Source organism: Gossypium raimondii, chromosome 6, assembly GCF_025698545.1.
Source record: "Gossypium raimondii isolate GPD5lz chromosome 6, ASM2569854v1, whole genome shotgun sequence".
In the NCBI taxonomy this organism is placed as follows: Eukaryota; Viridiplantae; Streptophyta; class Magnoliopsida; order Malvales; family Malvaceae; genus Gossypium; species Gossypium raimondii.
This window is the reverse complement of record NC_068570.1, coordinates 30814856-30831867: the sequence shown is the minus strand read 5'-3', so window position 1 is coordinate 30831867 and position 17012 is coordinate 30814856. Positions and strand designations below refer to the sequence as shown.

At 32.5% G+C, this 17012-nt stretch overlaps 2 protein-coding genes across 5 annotated transcripts; both read right to left on the bottom strand.

The window, feature by feature from the left end:
• Window positions 1-11647: 11647 nt before the first annotated feature.
• On the bottom strand, window positions 11648-15263 carry LOC105773996 (5'-3' exoribonuclease 3). 4 transcript variants are annotated; one of them, XR_008197098.1, is made up of 9 exons: window positions 15058-15263; window positions 14732-14857; window positions 14374-14523; window positions 13186-13279; window positions 13052-13092; window positions 12880-12954; window positions 12425-12753; window positions 12014-12139; window positions 11648-11900 (listed from the first exon to the last, which is right to left on the bottom strand). XR_008197098.1 is itself a non-coding variant. In XM_052632947.1 (6 exons), exons 1-4 carry the CDS (start codon window positions 13226-13228, stop codon window positions 12583-12585), a joined length of 330 nt encoding a protein of 109 aa, XP_052488907.1. In that variant the 5' UTR covers window positions 13229-13402; the 3' UTR covers window positions 11648-11900; window positions 12014-12139; window positions 12425-12582. The 4 variants fall into 4 exon arrangements, 1 of the variants encoding a protein (XP_052488907.1); XR_008197100.1 differs by having other exon boundaries at window positions 14732-14853; XR_008197099.1 differs by lacking the exon at window positions 12880-12954.
• Window positions 15264-15309: 46 nt separating this feature from the next.
• On the bottom strand, window positions 15310-16935 carry LOC128031984 (probable starch synthase 4, chloroplastic/amyloplastic). The gene is made up of 3 exons (XM_052632017.1): window positions 16391-16935; window positions 15516-15704; window positions 15310-15432 (listed from the first exon to the last, which is right to left on the bottom strand). Exons 1-3 carry the CDS (start codon window positions 16412-16414, stop codon window positions 15310-15312), a joined length of 336 nt encoding a protein of 111 aa, XP_052487977.1. The 5' UTR covers window positions 16415-16935.
• Window positions 16936-17012: the final 77 nt, after the last annotated feature.

Genomic DNA, 17012 nt, shown 5'->3' with positions numbered 1-17012 from the left:
ATCCAACACTTTATAATTTAATCCAACTCAATACTTGTTGTTTATTTCCCAAAATACATATTATTTTCTATTAATTTAATTAACTAAATTAATTTCCAATGAAATAACTTTCTCAACCCGATTCTAATTTTGTTAAAGCCATAACAACTTTCTCGTAAAAAATCTATGAAGAAATATATTTAATTTCATTATTCAAAAAATTCAAAATGACTAATTTAATTAATTCCATTTTCAAAATTCAATTATTTAATTATAATTAATTAAATAATAATTTGAACATCTTAAATTAATTCTCATGTCAATTCTATACTTAGTGAGAAAACGCATTCATTTGTGAATATGACCGATTTCTCTAATTTCATCATTTTCATTCATTTGGTTTTACATGCAATTCATTTCTGGTTTCAATGAGCTAGTAGTGGGACCAATTAGACATATATAATTAGGGCTCAAATAATTTGTAATTAAGTTCCAACTTTTCGCCTATTAATTGTAAACTCATTTAGTCACGAAGTCATTCCACTATAGTATCTTGAAGATCTCTCCCTAATTACATACTATTACGAAAGTTACTTAATAAGTTATTGTCAAATTACCTTGTCATAAGTGTGTTACCTAATAGGATATCCTAAATTTCTTTGGGATAAATTCGTTCTCCCAATATAATCCTATTTTATTTTATAGTAACCTTTACATCTTTCTTCATGAAAAGTCAATTACTATCAAATAGTAATCAAGTCATTTATCACAAAGACAAACAATCGGTGACCACATATACTTTTCATCTATCACAAAGTCATTTACCTATTAGTTGGGCTATGAATTCCACTATTTTGAATGATGCTACATATTGCTGAAGTCGTATACACAATGCACTAGTTTTGGTTCCTTTTCTATTTGAACTCAAGTGTTTACTCACATTAAAGTATAGGAGTCACATGTACATAGTCCATCATCCACTCAGGATTAAGGTATGTCATACTATGAATGTCACAAGTGAATAAATCCATAAACGAATCAAGAGTCTAATCTACTTGGGTACTATATGATGTACTATCAATCTAGTCAGTCACATGTGTCTCTATCTTCTAGGTTTCGTCCACTCTGATGCTCAAGACAAGCTTCTCTCAAATTGGACTTGATAGATGACATATTAGTTTTTGAATCGGTTTGCTCATTTTTTATTAAATTAAACACATTTTAGGTTTATCTATTAATACAAGCTATCTTTCCATATGATGATCTTACCATGTAATACCGCTTAGTATTAGTTAAACATTTAGATAACTAATGAACCATTATTTGCTTCCATTATACTTTGCGTGAAAAAAAATTAAGGACAACATAAAAAGGGTATTAATGTAATTAATGAATATTTTCTTAAACCAATTTATTCAAAAAATACAAGTATACAAAAATGAATATACTACACTTAGGACACTAGATCCAACAATCTCCCCCTTTCCCTAGTGAAGTAGATGAGTCATATTTCACATTCCCATATTTTCTACATGTTTCTTAAAGCACCTAACTACTAGTGTAATGCCCTAGTTCTAGAGGGTACAAGTTTGGTGAATAGCCCTAAGGTATTATGATTGGCGGGATTGGTATTCGCCCAGGTACATTTTGGACGTATAGAGTGGGCGGATACAGTTATGTGTTTTAGTTAATGAAAATGCAATGTTAGTTGGCTATGACAATTGGAATAAGGTAGTGACCAAGTAGAATGGTGTTGAGAGTATGAGTTCACGTCATAAGGATAGTGTGCCTTTAATCATGATACTGTGCAAGTTATGTTACAAGGTAAGCTGGTTAAGAACCAACTAAATGTGAATCAGAATAGTTAAAAGATAAAGGGGTACTCAAGTAGGTTTCTTAGAAGTTGTGGACTTTTAGATAAGGCACTAAAGTAAAATGTGACACTTTTCAAGTTCCAATAGGGACTTAGACTATATTAATGGATATTCAAGAATAGGATATGAGAGTTCTCTTCTTTCTTCTTCTAGAATATTTTTATCTGATGCGTAAGAAGAAAAAGGTGATTTCTTTGAGTTGAAGATGAAGTCCTGGTTTATAGGGATCATTTTCCATGTCAAGGTAAGTTTAATGGCTTTGTGTGTTATGAAAGACTAGGCCTTTAAGAAGGCATGAACCGTAAGGTAAAGAAGTAAGGCTTTTTATGTGGGTTAACTGGGTTACAAAAGATGACAAGGCTATTTTAAATGAGTTTTAATGGTAATTTTCTATTTTATAAGTCAATGGTTGTTACAATCCCTAATTGGATGCTAAATCTAAGGTTCAAGATGCTATACGTGGTTGTCAAGTGAGTATTTAAGCCGACTCTTGCTTGTATATTTTTCATGTGAGTTCTTCTATGAATAGTGTTGTAATATGTAATCAAATTGGAAAAGTATGGTATGGTGATGATGCTATTGTATGTGTGTTTGATGGATTTTGCATGTGTAGTATGTAGGAAATCTAAGGAGTTAGTAAGTGGTTTAATTCTTGAAAGTTAAGGATGGTTGTATGGGTATGCCTGGGAAAATGTGATAAGATGTGAAACCATTTGGGTGTTAAGAATGAATCCTACTAATGTATAAAGAGTCTGTCAAGTGAGTGTATGTCCATTCACCATAGTGAAGTCTAAAGAGGTTTATCGGAACTAAAAACATAATCTCTGATATGAAACTTTGAAAGGAAAAGTTCATGGCCATGACACCATATTGTGTAAGACCATAGATGGGCTATGGCATCATATGGAAAAGAACTAAAGAAAGGTGACAAAAAGGAAACCCTTGTTGCATTTGGGTGTTTTTATGAATCGAGTGTTGAGTAATGAATGATTCCAATGTGTGGAGAGCCTTTAAAGTGAGTCTATATTTGTTCACCATGGTGGAGTCTAAATGGGTCCGTCGGGACTGCAAACACGATCTCTAATATGAATCTCTGAAAGGAAAAGTCATTGGCTATGGCACCATTTTGTGTAAGACAATAGCTAGGCTATGGTTTCATATGGAAAAGAATTAAAGGAAGGTGATTACCCAAAGGGGGTTCTTTGAGTGACCCAGGGCAATGAGGGGCAAACCTCACAAAATTTAAGTCTAGGTGAATGCCTATCATAAACAGGCTAGAAAAAGGAAACCCTTATTGCGATCTAAAAAAAGGAAGCTTTGTGGCTATCTATGAAAAGAAAGCCTTCATGGAAATCTATGAAGGGAATGCCCTCGTGGTGCACTCTAAAGAATGACCCTTGTGGCAACCATTGGAAGGAAACGCCCCTGCAGTGAACCTTAAGAGAAAGAAATGGTATTCACTGGGAACTCTAAAGGAATTGTGGTTGTAATGAACTCAGAAGGAAAAGCCCTTGTGGTGTATCATGCTACACTTTCGATGAGATATTCTAATGAGTTTCCCTTATGGCGAGCTTCGTATGAAAATTTATGGCGTATCTTGCATGACCTTAAGACAAGAACAGAGAAATTGAAATTTGCCAGAGCATGTAACAAATTCAAAGTATGGGTTAATTAGATTGAAGAATAAATCTGAGTAAGGGCTATGTCTGGTTTGAAGAAGGTTATCTTTCTATAATGATTAAAAGAAAATGGGGTCTTCTCCAGAAGGTATTAAATCATATAACTAAAGGATGTATCTTCTACCTATGTATGAAATCATTCATGGATTTTGAAGAAATGATGGCTTAGAGTATGTATGTAAGAATAACAATATTTTGTGCGTATGGGCCTTTAGAATGGGCATGGTTAAGGAATTGTTGAACTAGTTTTATTTTATAAATTATTTTGATATAACAAACAAAAAAATATCTTTAAATAAAAATTGTTTTTGAACAAAAATTCAAAGCATAAAGAATATTTCAAAATTCTAAACTCATATTTTGACAAAGTTCCAAAATGAATTTAAATTCTTGAACTTAATTAAAACTATTTCAAATCAACTGTAAAATTTCTCCCTACAAGAAGTATCAACATTTTACAAAAATGTATCAATACTTGTACAATTTTTTCAATACCTAATTTTTATCGATACCAAAACTAATCTCTTTTTGAAATAAAAGTTAAACACAAACAATAACTATCAATACCTTTAAAATTTTATCGATACCTATTGAATGTTATTAAAACCAAAACTTTATATCAATACTAATTTTGGTTTTGTTTTTCATGATCTTTCAAAAATGACAAAAAGTATCGATACCCATCAAAATATATCGATACCTTTTACTAGGTATCGATAAATCATTTTTGGTATCGTTGGAAAACTAACTTTAACGGTCACTAAATCATGCATTAAATTCTACTGATACCGATACTCGTACAAAAAGGATTGATACTTTTTGTTGCAAGTGAAATTAATGATATGATATTTTCATCCCAACGGCTCTATTTATTTTCGAGGTAAGTTCGTATGTAAATAATGCAACATCTCATTATTATGTATTTAATGTTTTTATATAGTACGAATTGTATAATTTCTTTGTGAATTCGGTTGATGATGCCCCGATATTGATTTGAGATCCCCTATAAGACCATAACTGGGTTATGGCACTATGAACGTAAGACCATGGTTGAACCATGATAGTGTTTATGTGTAAGACCATAGCTGGGCTACTGGCATCGATTTGAGATTTCGTGTAAGACAATAGCTGGGCTATTGGCATCGATACGAGATTTGCATGTAAGACCATGTTTGAGACATGGCATTGATACGATACATTATGTACGAAGTTTTCCAAGTATCCTTAGTATTCCAATTGGTTCAACGGGAACAAACGGGAACATCATCAGAATCCCGTACTGAGAGGTAATTAATTTTTAGAGAAGAAGGGTCGGAACTATCGGACAGCAGAATAGAGACGACTTTGAAGAATTAACTGTACTTATTGGCTAAATAAAAAATTTTAAAAATTTTATGGTAAGAGGATATGTGAGTCTAGTTTTGGGAAAATCAAGCAGATCTTAATCCAGTAAACAGCTTGATGTGAACATGAGTAAATAGTGGAACTATGCGCAATTATGATTGTGTAATCATGAGAACATATTGTGAGGATTGGTAAAAACATGTTAATAGACTGCTTATTATTTACATACCAACTTACTAAGCTTTATAGCTTACCCCTTTTCTTTCTTTTTCTTATAGTGTCACAGATACTAGCTCGGGTTGGAGATCATCAAAGATTCTATCACATTATCAAGCTATTGATCGGTATCAACGTAGTGAAGCATTTTAAGTTTATGGCATGTATAGGGAGTCAGTCATTTTGTGCATGAGTTATTATGTTTTGGCCAAATGTTTTGGCTTATTATGGTTAAAGGTTTGATTTATGTGTAGCCATGTAACTTGGCTTATATTGACTAATTGGTTGTAAGCCTATATATATATATTACATGCCAATGTCTTGTGCTGTGAGTTGTGTTTGCATGATACATGATGAGTTGTGGGTATGGCCTAAATTCCTAATGGTTGTATGTGCTAGAAGTCTTGATGTCGAATGGCTAAGTTTTGCTCAATGGCATAGTATGTTAATTAGATATAATTATGCTCGTATAAGAGTTGTTAATGATGCATATTGAATGTGACTAAGTGTGACTAAGTATGATGGTTTTAAATGACAAATCTAAAGTTGAATTATTGATGTATTGGTAGCTTATTTATGCCATGAAACGTACCTTTAAAGTTATGTTTAAGTATATGCAAATGAGGGTAACAATGGTTAGGAAAAATAATCAATTTCTCAGCCACACGGGTAGAGACATGGCCATGTGTCCCAGTCGTGTAGAGGACACGACCTGACACACGGGCGTGTGACCCTCCAAAACATTAAAAATTTTCTTAGTGTTCCAAAATTTTCAGTTTAGTCCCAAGCCACTTCCAATGTATGTTTAGGGCTCTGTAGGCCCTTATAAGGGACAATATGCATGTGTATAGATAGTTTTAAACAAAATGAAAATTTTATGGCCCGATTTTGTATGGTTACTTGTGTTTAAGACCAGTAATGCCTCGTATCATGTTCTAGCGTCAGACACGGGAAAGAAGTGTTACATTTAGTGGTATCAGAGCTACGGTTTAGTTAGCTCTCAGACTAACGTAGCATATGTGAGTCTAGCTATACATGCCATATTATTATTTGTGATAGTGTGATATCTCTCGACTCTGATGAAATTGTTTTGTTGAGACAGAGATGTTCCAACTGAGCTATCTTCGAAAGCGCTGAAAATGATGCTAAGATATTTGAAAATGTGTTTGTGATGAGTCAAAACTTGGAATGGTATGAATAAGAGTTCATGATTTGTATGTGACGATGTACAAAATGAAATACTTATAAGTTGAGGAATATGGGAAAGTGAAATGAAACGAAAGTTTGTATTTTGATAAGCTCATCTATGTTTGCTTGGTAATCATATGATGCTATGTGTCTAGCTTGTTTGATTAAATGAATGTGATAAGTGATCTTATTCAAAATTGAAGGAATATGTGTTTATGTACACTTGTTTGAATAAATGCAACCGGTATGTTTGTGTAACATAAATATGTATGTTAATTTGTCTGAGGTGAATTATGTGATTGTGATGATATTATGATGATGATAAATGTTAAGTCACATGTGTGTATATGTGAGAGTCAAGTTAGAGGCTTTACGACCTCACCCCCTTAACAATGTGGTATTTTATAATGAAAATTTCACGAGAATTAAGTTGAATGAGCTCTCGAGTGAGAGACAAAAGGGTTCAGTAGCTGATTAACTAATAATGTGGTCAGAGTTGAGAATAGTTTGGAAAGTGAATACAGTTTTGGAAAAGATGCCAGGTCATTCTAAAGATCATTCGGATTTCGTGATGTCATGGTTACAGAAAAATTTAATCTCGGCTAATCGATTCATTTAGGTGTGATATCTAAAGTATGTATTTTGCTAGAATTTCTTCTGAATTAATTTCCGTTAGTGAACGAAATATTATGGGATTAGTGATGACAGAATTAGTCAGAGAAATGATATTTGAATCGTAAAGATGTCTGAGGGAGACAGTTGTAATTGAATAGATTATGATGATCTTTCTTGAGTATTTTTATATTCACTTATGCTCAGAGATATATGTAATTTTTCGTTTTCTGATGAAATTATTACCGTATGAGAATGTTAGCTGATTATAATGTTAGATGAAAGTACTATTGGTCTGGTTGGTTAATGATTAGCATATCTTATCTCTCTCTGGTTCTATTATGTTTGGAATAAAGGTTGATGGTGAAAATTTATGTGAGGCTATTCTTCTATTTTCGCTAGACATTGTTTTGTCTTATATATATTTGGAAAATATATTATCTCTATTTCAATTGATACCAAAGTGTGTAAGCATTGTTTTCTTCTAGATTCCTCTGAGGAATCATCAAGATCTTTATTATTTTTCCTATAAGTTATGTTTTCGGACTTTCAGTATGATATCACATCTTGGATTTCTTTATCTCAATTTTCTTATCATCATTATTTCCTAAAGTAACAACAATGGCTCATCTTAAAGTGTGTTCTTTGGCTTGTGATAGCTATGTTATTATGGGTGTAATCCTGGTTCGATCAAAGGAACGTGGTGATTTTGGTATCAGGATTTCTCTAGATTTTGTGAAAAGAATTGACACCGGCAAAGGTATACATAGTGAAAGCTTGAATTCAAATCCTATAATGGTTTTCTTTTCTTAGGTAAGTCCGATTAAGGTAAATGAGTTCAATCCGGATATTTTGTTTCCTTGACCTAATGCAATTGTAAGGATCTTTGACAGACATGTTATGGGAATTATAAAATATTATATGTTTGAGTTGTTTAGGAGTTTGAAGAAAGAAGTATTTTGGTATGGATTATTCGATAGTTGAGATCAACTCAGTTTTTTTGTCAGAGCAAGCTTGTCTGTTAAAATGTAATTTGAGTTATATGTGTGTAAAGTATCCTCAGGTATGATAATGAATTTTGGGTATTCACGAGTGTTTAAACAGACGGTCTGAATGAAGAATTTCTATTCTTTAAGGCATGATACAAAAACATATCTATCAGGTTTGTTCTAATTGAATGATGTCATTCTTATGGGTTAAATTTATTCTGATTGGTAAAGTTATCACAATTGTGAAAGCTTGAATGGTTGGTTGCAGTTAGCAAAGTTGAAACAGTTGAGGGTATTATTAATCGAAGCTCTAGTTCTGGGTTCGATTTGAATTGAGTAAAGAATTCGTGATTTTTTTCAGTGATATATTAATAAACGAGTTAGAATATGTGTAGTTATCAATTTACCTTTGAGAAAGCAGATATAGTTACAAATAATTGAATGGAAAGTCCTTGTTTATTTTATAAGTGATGTTTCCTCTGCACATTTAAGAAGCTTATAAATGTGTTAAGGAATGGTAATCTGAATGAGTTCAGAGTGAATCAACTTCGATTTTGAAATTTCAGAAGGAACCTGATATTTCTGATTCTATGTTTAGATGTTAATTTCTCAATGTGTAAAAGCCGAATATCGAAATTATTTAGAACTGTTATAGTCAGTGATAGCACTAGAGTGAGAATGATATAGAGTTACTATAGATTTCATATCTGGTTTTCCTTTATCCTCGAAAAGGAAGATGTTCTCTGAATGTGGTTGATCGTTTGACAAAAATCTGTATAGTCATTTCAGTATGTACAGGTTTCTTATTTGACAGATCAACTGAGTTATATGTTTCTGGGGTTGTTAGCTCTCATAGAGTGCCAGTCCCCATTATTCGGAATGAGATCTGAGGGTTATATCGCAATTAAAGAGAAAAGTATAGAAAAATCTAAGTACATAGATGCATTTTGACACTGCAATTCATCTTTAGATCGATGGTCAGCCAGAGAGAGTACTTCAGATCTTTGACGATACGCTCCGGAATTATGTTATGAGTTCAAAGATAACTGAAAAGAAGAAGATGAAGAAGAAGATATATGAGGTTGAATTGATTTGTGATTCTGGGAAATAGTGAAAGTGATTCATGAAAGTTGAAAGCAACTTCAAACCGACTTATGTGATATACAGACTCGACACTTAAGGGTATTGAATTTCAAATTAGCGACAGAGTGTTTCTGAAAGTATAGCCTTGAAGAGGATTCTTCGATGAGATATAAGAAATTTCGCGTAAACGATATCCAAACCTAAATTCTGGTAAGATTTTCGGGGACGAAAATCCCTAAAGGGGGGAGAGTTGTAACAACCCGATTTTAGGTCTAGTTGGAACAGTGGTGTCGAGGCCACAAATTCAACGAGGAAATTTTTATTTTTATTATGTTTTTATGGTCTACAATTTTACAGAATTATTCTGTGAAATTTTTGTACGAAAATTTTGACGTTTGGGTACTCAATTTAGGCAAAAGGACTAAATCGTAATAAGGGTAAAACTTGAGTTCTAGAAGCTAGAGGTATTAAATAGCTATAGAATTTTGAATGGAAGTCCTTATGTGATAATTAGCCCATTAATAAGTTAGTGGAAGATACTTGTTTGGTATTTTTGAAATTAGTTTGAAAAGAAAAGGGCAAATTGGTAATTAAGTTAATAAAGAAAATGGACAGCCATGGTTGAGCAAACATTCGGCCAAGCTTCTATGGCCCATCTAGGTACGGTTTTTGTCTCGTTTTTAATGATTTCTACGTTTTTAGAGTCGTGGTAACTCGATTTAGCTATTTCGTACCTTCGTTTTCAAAACTATTAACGTTTGAAAATTTTTCCCTTGATGAATATATGTGTATTTTGATAATTGATGATAGGAAATGCATCCTTGTTGTTAGATAAACAACATTTGTAAAGTGATTTTTGATAAAAATGTTGATTTAAGACTAAATTGAGAAATGAGATAAATTGTGTGGTAAAAGAGTGAATAGGTGAAATGTGGGCTGCTATAAGCATGGAAAAGGTTCAATTAGGCATGGGTAGCAAAGAAATTGAGTGAATTTCATTTTACGAGCCTAGAGGCAAAAGTGTAAATATGATAACGTTTAGGGGTAAAAAAGTAATTTTACCAAAAATGTGAAATTTAGCTAATTTGAGAAGCATGATGAATAAATAATTCAAATGTGTTCTTACAGATCAAGGAAGATGAGATTTAGACTTAGAATGGGGGAAAAACAAAGAATATGACGAATAAGTCTTTTTCAACGATTATGCTACCGAGGTAAGTTCGTATGTAAATAATGCAACATCACATTATTATGTATTTAACGTTTTCATATAGCATGAACTGTATAATATCTTTGTGAATTCGGTTGATGATGCCCCGATATCGATTTGAGATCCCCTATAAGACCATAACTGGGTTATGGCACTATGAACGTAAGACCATGGTTGGACCATGACAGTGTTTATGTGTAAGACCATAGCTGGACTATTGGCATCGATTTGAGATTTCGTATAAGACCATAGTTGGGCTATTGGCATCGATACGAGATTTGCATGTAAGACCATGTTTGGGACATGGGATTGGTACGATACATTATGTATGATTTTTCCCGAGTATCCTTAGTAGTCCAAGTGGTTCAATGGGTAATCTAAAGATTATGTGAAAGAAAAGACAATGTATGATTATGTTGAAAGGATACAGGTATGTACGAAAAATTCATGAGTAATGAACTCGATATATATTGGACATTTCGCAAAAATGTAAATGAGTAAGTCATACTTATGAGAATGATCTTGTGATCACCTTGTGGTTATAGGTCTATACTTATGAGGTATAAATATGTGGTAAATTTGATTGATTATTGTGTGAGGCTTGTAGGCCAACTTAAATTGAGACATGATATGTTTAAGTCTTTATTGATGATGTATAGGTGAAATTGGCCAATGAATGGCATGTAAATATATGATAATGATTAGCTATTGGAATGGCTAGTTATGGATATGTTTTGGTGTTATGTGTGTCTAAATAAATGTTAATACAAATAAATGTTAATACAGCAGTAGTTGTATAAATTTGAAAAATCACCAAAAATTATGGGAATCACATTCATTACACCAAAACAGACTTTTAGCGGCGTTTTTTAGGCCTTTAGCGGTGCTTTTAAGTGCCACTAAAAGTATTAGCGGCGCTTGCCGCTATAGACGACACCACTATAGACGACGCCGCTAAATTTAGCGGCGTTTATGTGAAAAAATATCGCTAAAGACTATAACCTTTAGCGGCGCTTTTCTCACAAATGTCGCTAAAGACCATGACCTTTAACGGCGCTTTTATCACAAACGCCGCGAAAGACCATGACCTTTAACGGCGCTTTTATCACAAACGCCGCTATAGATCAAATCTTTAGCGGCGCTTCTCGTAAAAACGCCACTAAAAACATAACCTTTAAAAAAAATTATTTTAATCAAATAATATTTATTTTTATGATAAATATTATATTATGTTTTAATTTTTAAATTTGAACTTTAAATATACTTTTAAGGTTAAATAAAAAATTATTTAAATTAAATTTTCTATGAAAATTTTAACTTTAAAACTAAATATAAAAATTAATGAATTTAGTTTTAAAATTTAAAATAATAAATTAATAACACAATTAAAATCCAAAAATAAGAGCTCAAGTTGTCGTCAATATTAAAGTAAAAATAAAAATTTAGAATCAAAACTAAAATAAATAATACATATGAGAAACAAACCTTGCCTATGACTATACACATTGCAAGGTAATAAAAAATACAATGAATTTTCTTAATCAAGTAAATCTTGGTAATAAAAGATATAATACATTTTCTTAATCAAGGAAATCTTGTAATGAACTCAAAGCAATGAGCCTTAGAGAAAAACTTTTGAGCATGACTTCGAATTTGAACTGCAGATTTAGTGCCCACATGCTCATTATTATTGGCAGGCCCCATTCTCTTTACATAACTATAGCAGCTTAAATGGCAAAAACAAAACAAAACATGCTGACTTCAACGCTTTGTGATAAAAACATCCTTAGTAAAAACCAAAATGCACATTAAAATGTGAACAAATTCATCAACGCTTACCCTTGAATTATTCATCTTATGCCACATATTAGGAGAGAATCGAATGTAGCAAACATAGTGTCCAGAAGTAGGTCTGATTAATCCGGAATGTTTCACAACTGCAAATAGTTGATACCTCAGTTCCTCCTATTGCAAAAAGGATAACAAATGAAACAAGTTCAATAATCATGCATTAAACATAAATTTTGTCTTGTCTAATATGCTCACAAAACCAATAATCATGAATTCAAAATCTTTTAGATTATTTGATAAATAAAATATTTTATCTTTCTTGCCAATAAAATAAAATAAAATAAAATGAAAAACAAGAATCAAATTAGTTCAACTCCAAGTCCTTAGTCAAATTTAATTAAACCTCAAGTTCTTTGTCAAAAGAAAATAATATATATAAAAACCCAAGAAAACACATACCTAGTTTGATTAGCAAAACGTCGTTTTCTTTGGTAGGCGGCCATTGGGAAGATTAACAATTAATTAAGAAGATGAAAAGAGATAGACCTTGAAGAGTTTTTGCAAGCAAATTGATTAAACTTCTTCTAGTATGGAAAATAGTCAAGGCACACTGAATTCTAAAATATATCCCACCTCAAATTAGGTTTGACTTCCTCCTTGACTTCAATCTGTTGCCTTTCTGGCAATTGTTTACGACTGTCAAGAGAAAAGATTTGTTCAGAGAGGCGGTGTGATGCAGCCACAAAAAGCATGTCACACACTGTACTGTTTCTCTGTGCTTCTTCATCCTGCATAAGATTATAGCATTTAAGAGGCAGCTAAAACAAAATTCAGCGAGAGAATATAGATTCTAAAGCAAAGGAAGAAAGAGTGCAAGGGACACATGAAATGATGACTTCAACAAAGAGCCATACCGTCAAAGTGTGTTCTATTTTTGCAACCTCAGCAAGAAGTTGCTCTTCATCAATGAAAGGCAATTTTGCAAGACCCTTCAGAAAGAACAACAACAAATAGATCAACTTTCCACTTCAGGAAAAGAGAATTTCTATAAACCAATTGGCATATGAAAGTAAACGATAATCCTACCTGCCAAGAATACCGCTTGCCATTCATGTCAACTTCAAAATCTGATAGAGAGAGGAAGTTCAAGTATATGGATCTTATGGAAGAAATTAAGAACAAAAACATATGATGCATGTTTGTTTAGCAAAGTTGCATACCGGTCGGATAAAAATCAATAATGGGTGAATTTGGATCAGTCATCAACTTCGTATATTGTACAAATCATTATAGTGTAAATCTCTTGTACAAGCACTGAAAGAGGATTGAACACATAATGAATACCACATGCAGAATGAAATAGAAAGAGACTACTGACTCACAAGGTAAGACCCAACCTTTTTTACATGAAAAATGAAACAAGACCATTCGCAAGTTTTCCAGTAAACAAAATGGATATATAATATGTGAAAATAAAACTTGAAAATGGAAATGGGAATAACAGGTGAAGCATATTACTAAAATCTACATGAAGCTATGATTATAATAACGTAAAAGAAGAAAAACATCATCATCAACGGTGTAAAACAAACCAAATCTACATGGGGGTAATGTCGTCATTTGTTTGGAGTAAAAGCCCATAATATAAAAATATAAATAATCAAAGAAAAGTATTACTTGCTATTTGGCGTATTTGGACACAGTAAATAATTACATTTTATAATTATAAAAAGGAATTCTAATTTTAAATGTATTTGACTAAAGAGTTTACGCACATTTTAATAACACAATTTATGATTATATCGTATAATTCTCTTAATTTTAACTCCTTAATAATTATTTAAATTTATTATAAATATAGATAATTACACTCAAATAAAATTATTATGCTATTTTTCAAACATAATGATATTGATGAAGATAATTTTTATTTAAGTTATATTATATGTTTCATTATTATATAGATAATTGTCTCATGTTATTTTATGTAGATATTTCATTATTATATAAACTTAATAATTTTTCATTTTTATAATTAATTTTATGTAGATATTTGTATCATGTTATTCTAAGTTATATTATATGTTTCATTATTTTTATTCTGTCGTGTCTCAATTTATTATATATTTAGCACAGTTTTGGTTTATTTTATATTTTTATGTTTGTATTATATTTGTTATTATTGTGTTATTTTTCTGCATTAAGAGTATTATATATTTGTAATGTTTTTTTCCACACTAATAATTTGTTTCATGTAGATTTTAGTAATTTCATGCCTATGTTTTTCTTGCAATGGGTACTAAACCGTATCTCATTGCTATCATCTGGGTGAAAAAAGAAAACACACCTAGTAGTTATTTATTGTTCAACAAGATTGCTTTAGCTGAAGTTTGGAGTTTGGAGCATACCTGTGTAAGGCCACAAGGTTCAAAAATAGATGGGAAGATGAACATGTCAGATGCTGCGTAAATGGCATGAGAAAGAGACTCGTCGTATTTTAGTATTAGCCGAATGTGTTCGTGGTTTTGGAATTGGTTTGCTATACCCTCAAATTCCCTCTGAAAACAAATAAAAGAAAAAGAAAAAGCAAAGGAAAATCTCAGTGTACTAAGTATGGAACAGGAAAAGTATCAACTTAAAATAAAACAAATAACTCCGCATGGACCGCTATGCCTGAATAGAGTTTTTATTGTTTTTATAGCTTTCATTCATGCAAGCAGAAAGAAATCCGTTGTTCACACAGAGAAAACAGCAGTAGAGATTCACCTGAATGTGGGGAACTGGACATGAACCAAGAAGTACAAACTGACTGCCCATCTCCAATGTTCGATATATGGCATGCTTAATCAGATGAACACCTTTCTGTGGCACCAATCTTGTTATGCAGCCTACCTATTCAATAGTAAAAGAGTTCGATTAAGAATCTAGGCAGTATTCAGCTAAGAAATAATAAGAACCTCCTATAATGCTGTGTTATTGGAACCTAAAGGTGACCTTAAACTTACATTGTAACTCAAAAGCTTTCATAGAGAATATATAATACATCTTAGCAATGTTGATATAACAAATAAAGACTTCAGAAATAAAATTACCACTGGCCGTTGATCATCAGCAGATGAAAGCCCTAGATTCCTTCTCATTGCAGCTTTATTTTCTGCTTTCCCTTGCTTATCATTAGCACTATACTGCACTTTGAGAAAATTATCAGTGCGAGGATTCCATGCATCAGTATTGATCCCATTTAAGATTCCCATGAACTTTCTTGTGTGAGAATTCAGTGTTGAATGGAGGCCTTTTCCTCCCTGTAAAAGTTAGGGACATGATTTTGTAGTTCAACCTTAAAATTATAAAAGGAAGACCATGATCTTGAAAGAAAAACTACAAAATATTCTTACCTCAGCAGTTCGGACTTCTTGTGCATAAGTGGGTGATACTGTCATCACTATGTTAGAGAACACAATTGCACCCTGAAACGAAGGAAACTTAGAAAAAAGAACAGAAAAAAACTCTATTTGTTATAGGCTTATAGCCAAACCAGTGATTACAGCACCTTAACAGGATTGACACTGTCATGTGCTGTGTTATCTTGCATCCTATCAGGTCTATTTAACTCCTGGGCATCCAGACCACAAGATGCCAATTCTGAAGCAGATGCAGTCCCTTGGTACTCAAAGTTATGGCATGTAAAATATATTCGAGCTGAATTTAAACCTTTTGGAGCATACCAATAAAGTGGTGCCTGAAAATGTAGTCAGAAACACACCAGTCAACAGAAAATTAAATCAAATGCCGAAAGAAACATGAGGCCAAAATCTCATACAACAAAAGCTGTCTGCCAATCATGGCAGTGAATTATATCTGGTTTCTATCTATTTGTTCCAAGTTGATGACTGCAAAAATATTTACTAAATATTTAATTAAGAAATGTGGTAGGCTATATATTATATATCCATTTTGTTTACTTTGACAGAATTGAAGTCATCTATCTATTAGCAGACTGTTCGTGACCAACCATTCTGATTTATTTATTGTTGAAATTTCGTAATAAACTACAGTAGCTTGTTGGTGAAGACTTTGAGGCATCCTTCCATGCAAATCAATTGATTGTAGAAGGGATAAAATGCAATCAAACAACAAACCTGCATTGCCCGATTATAACGTGATCTCCTTTAACACGAAAGCAGAGGGATATATGAGCTGGGATATTGCTGTGCCTTTTTTCGTATCTGAAAACAATTGTGATACCATATTGAATGACATTGATGAGGGCTTTTCATATATGTGCATAACATTCTTTTGTAAAAACCAAAATATCTAGCAAATCAATGGAAATATTAAAATAAAAAGGTATCTTAAATGCTTTAAAGCTTATTACTCTAAAAAAAATCAGTCAAAAATATTATACAAACCATTCATCTCACCTACCTTTTTTATCCAGTGAACAATCATTGTCCCTGTACGAGCGCACTCCTCCAAAATTTGAATAGAAAAGATAGTGAAATTTGAGCAGCGAATAAAAATGGATTTTTTTGTTTAATGAAATAAATTTACTTACCCATTGTGCCAGAAGCATCACTGCCGCCATAGAAAGTGACATGAGCAGTTTCCCAGGATCCACCAGTGTAAACACCGGGGATTCTTGCGTTAACTAATACGAAAATGGAGAACAATGAAGCTAAATGAAGCATGGTAAAGGAAGAAGATGAAGCAACGGTGAAGCCATTATTTTTTGTTTGTATAAAAGAGGAATAGAAATGTTTTTTGGGACGAATGAAATGTGAGGAAGAAGATGAGGAGATGCAGACGGCTGCCGATTTGGGGAAATTGGGGGGAAAATAAAGGGAATCGGGGTAGGGGGAGAAATGGTTTGGGAAAAATAAAAGGGCTACCGATTTTGGGAAATTGGGGGAAAAAATAAAGGGAATCGGGGTAGGGGAGAAAGCAATTGGGGGAAAAAAGAGGGGAGCGAATCGATTTTGGGAAAAGAAGGAAAAATAATAATAAAATATTTTTTGAAAAAACACTGCTAAAGACCTGATAATTAGCG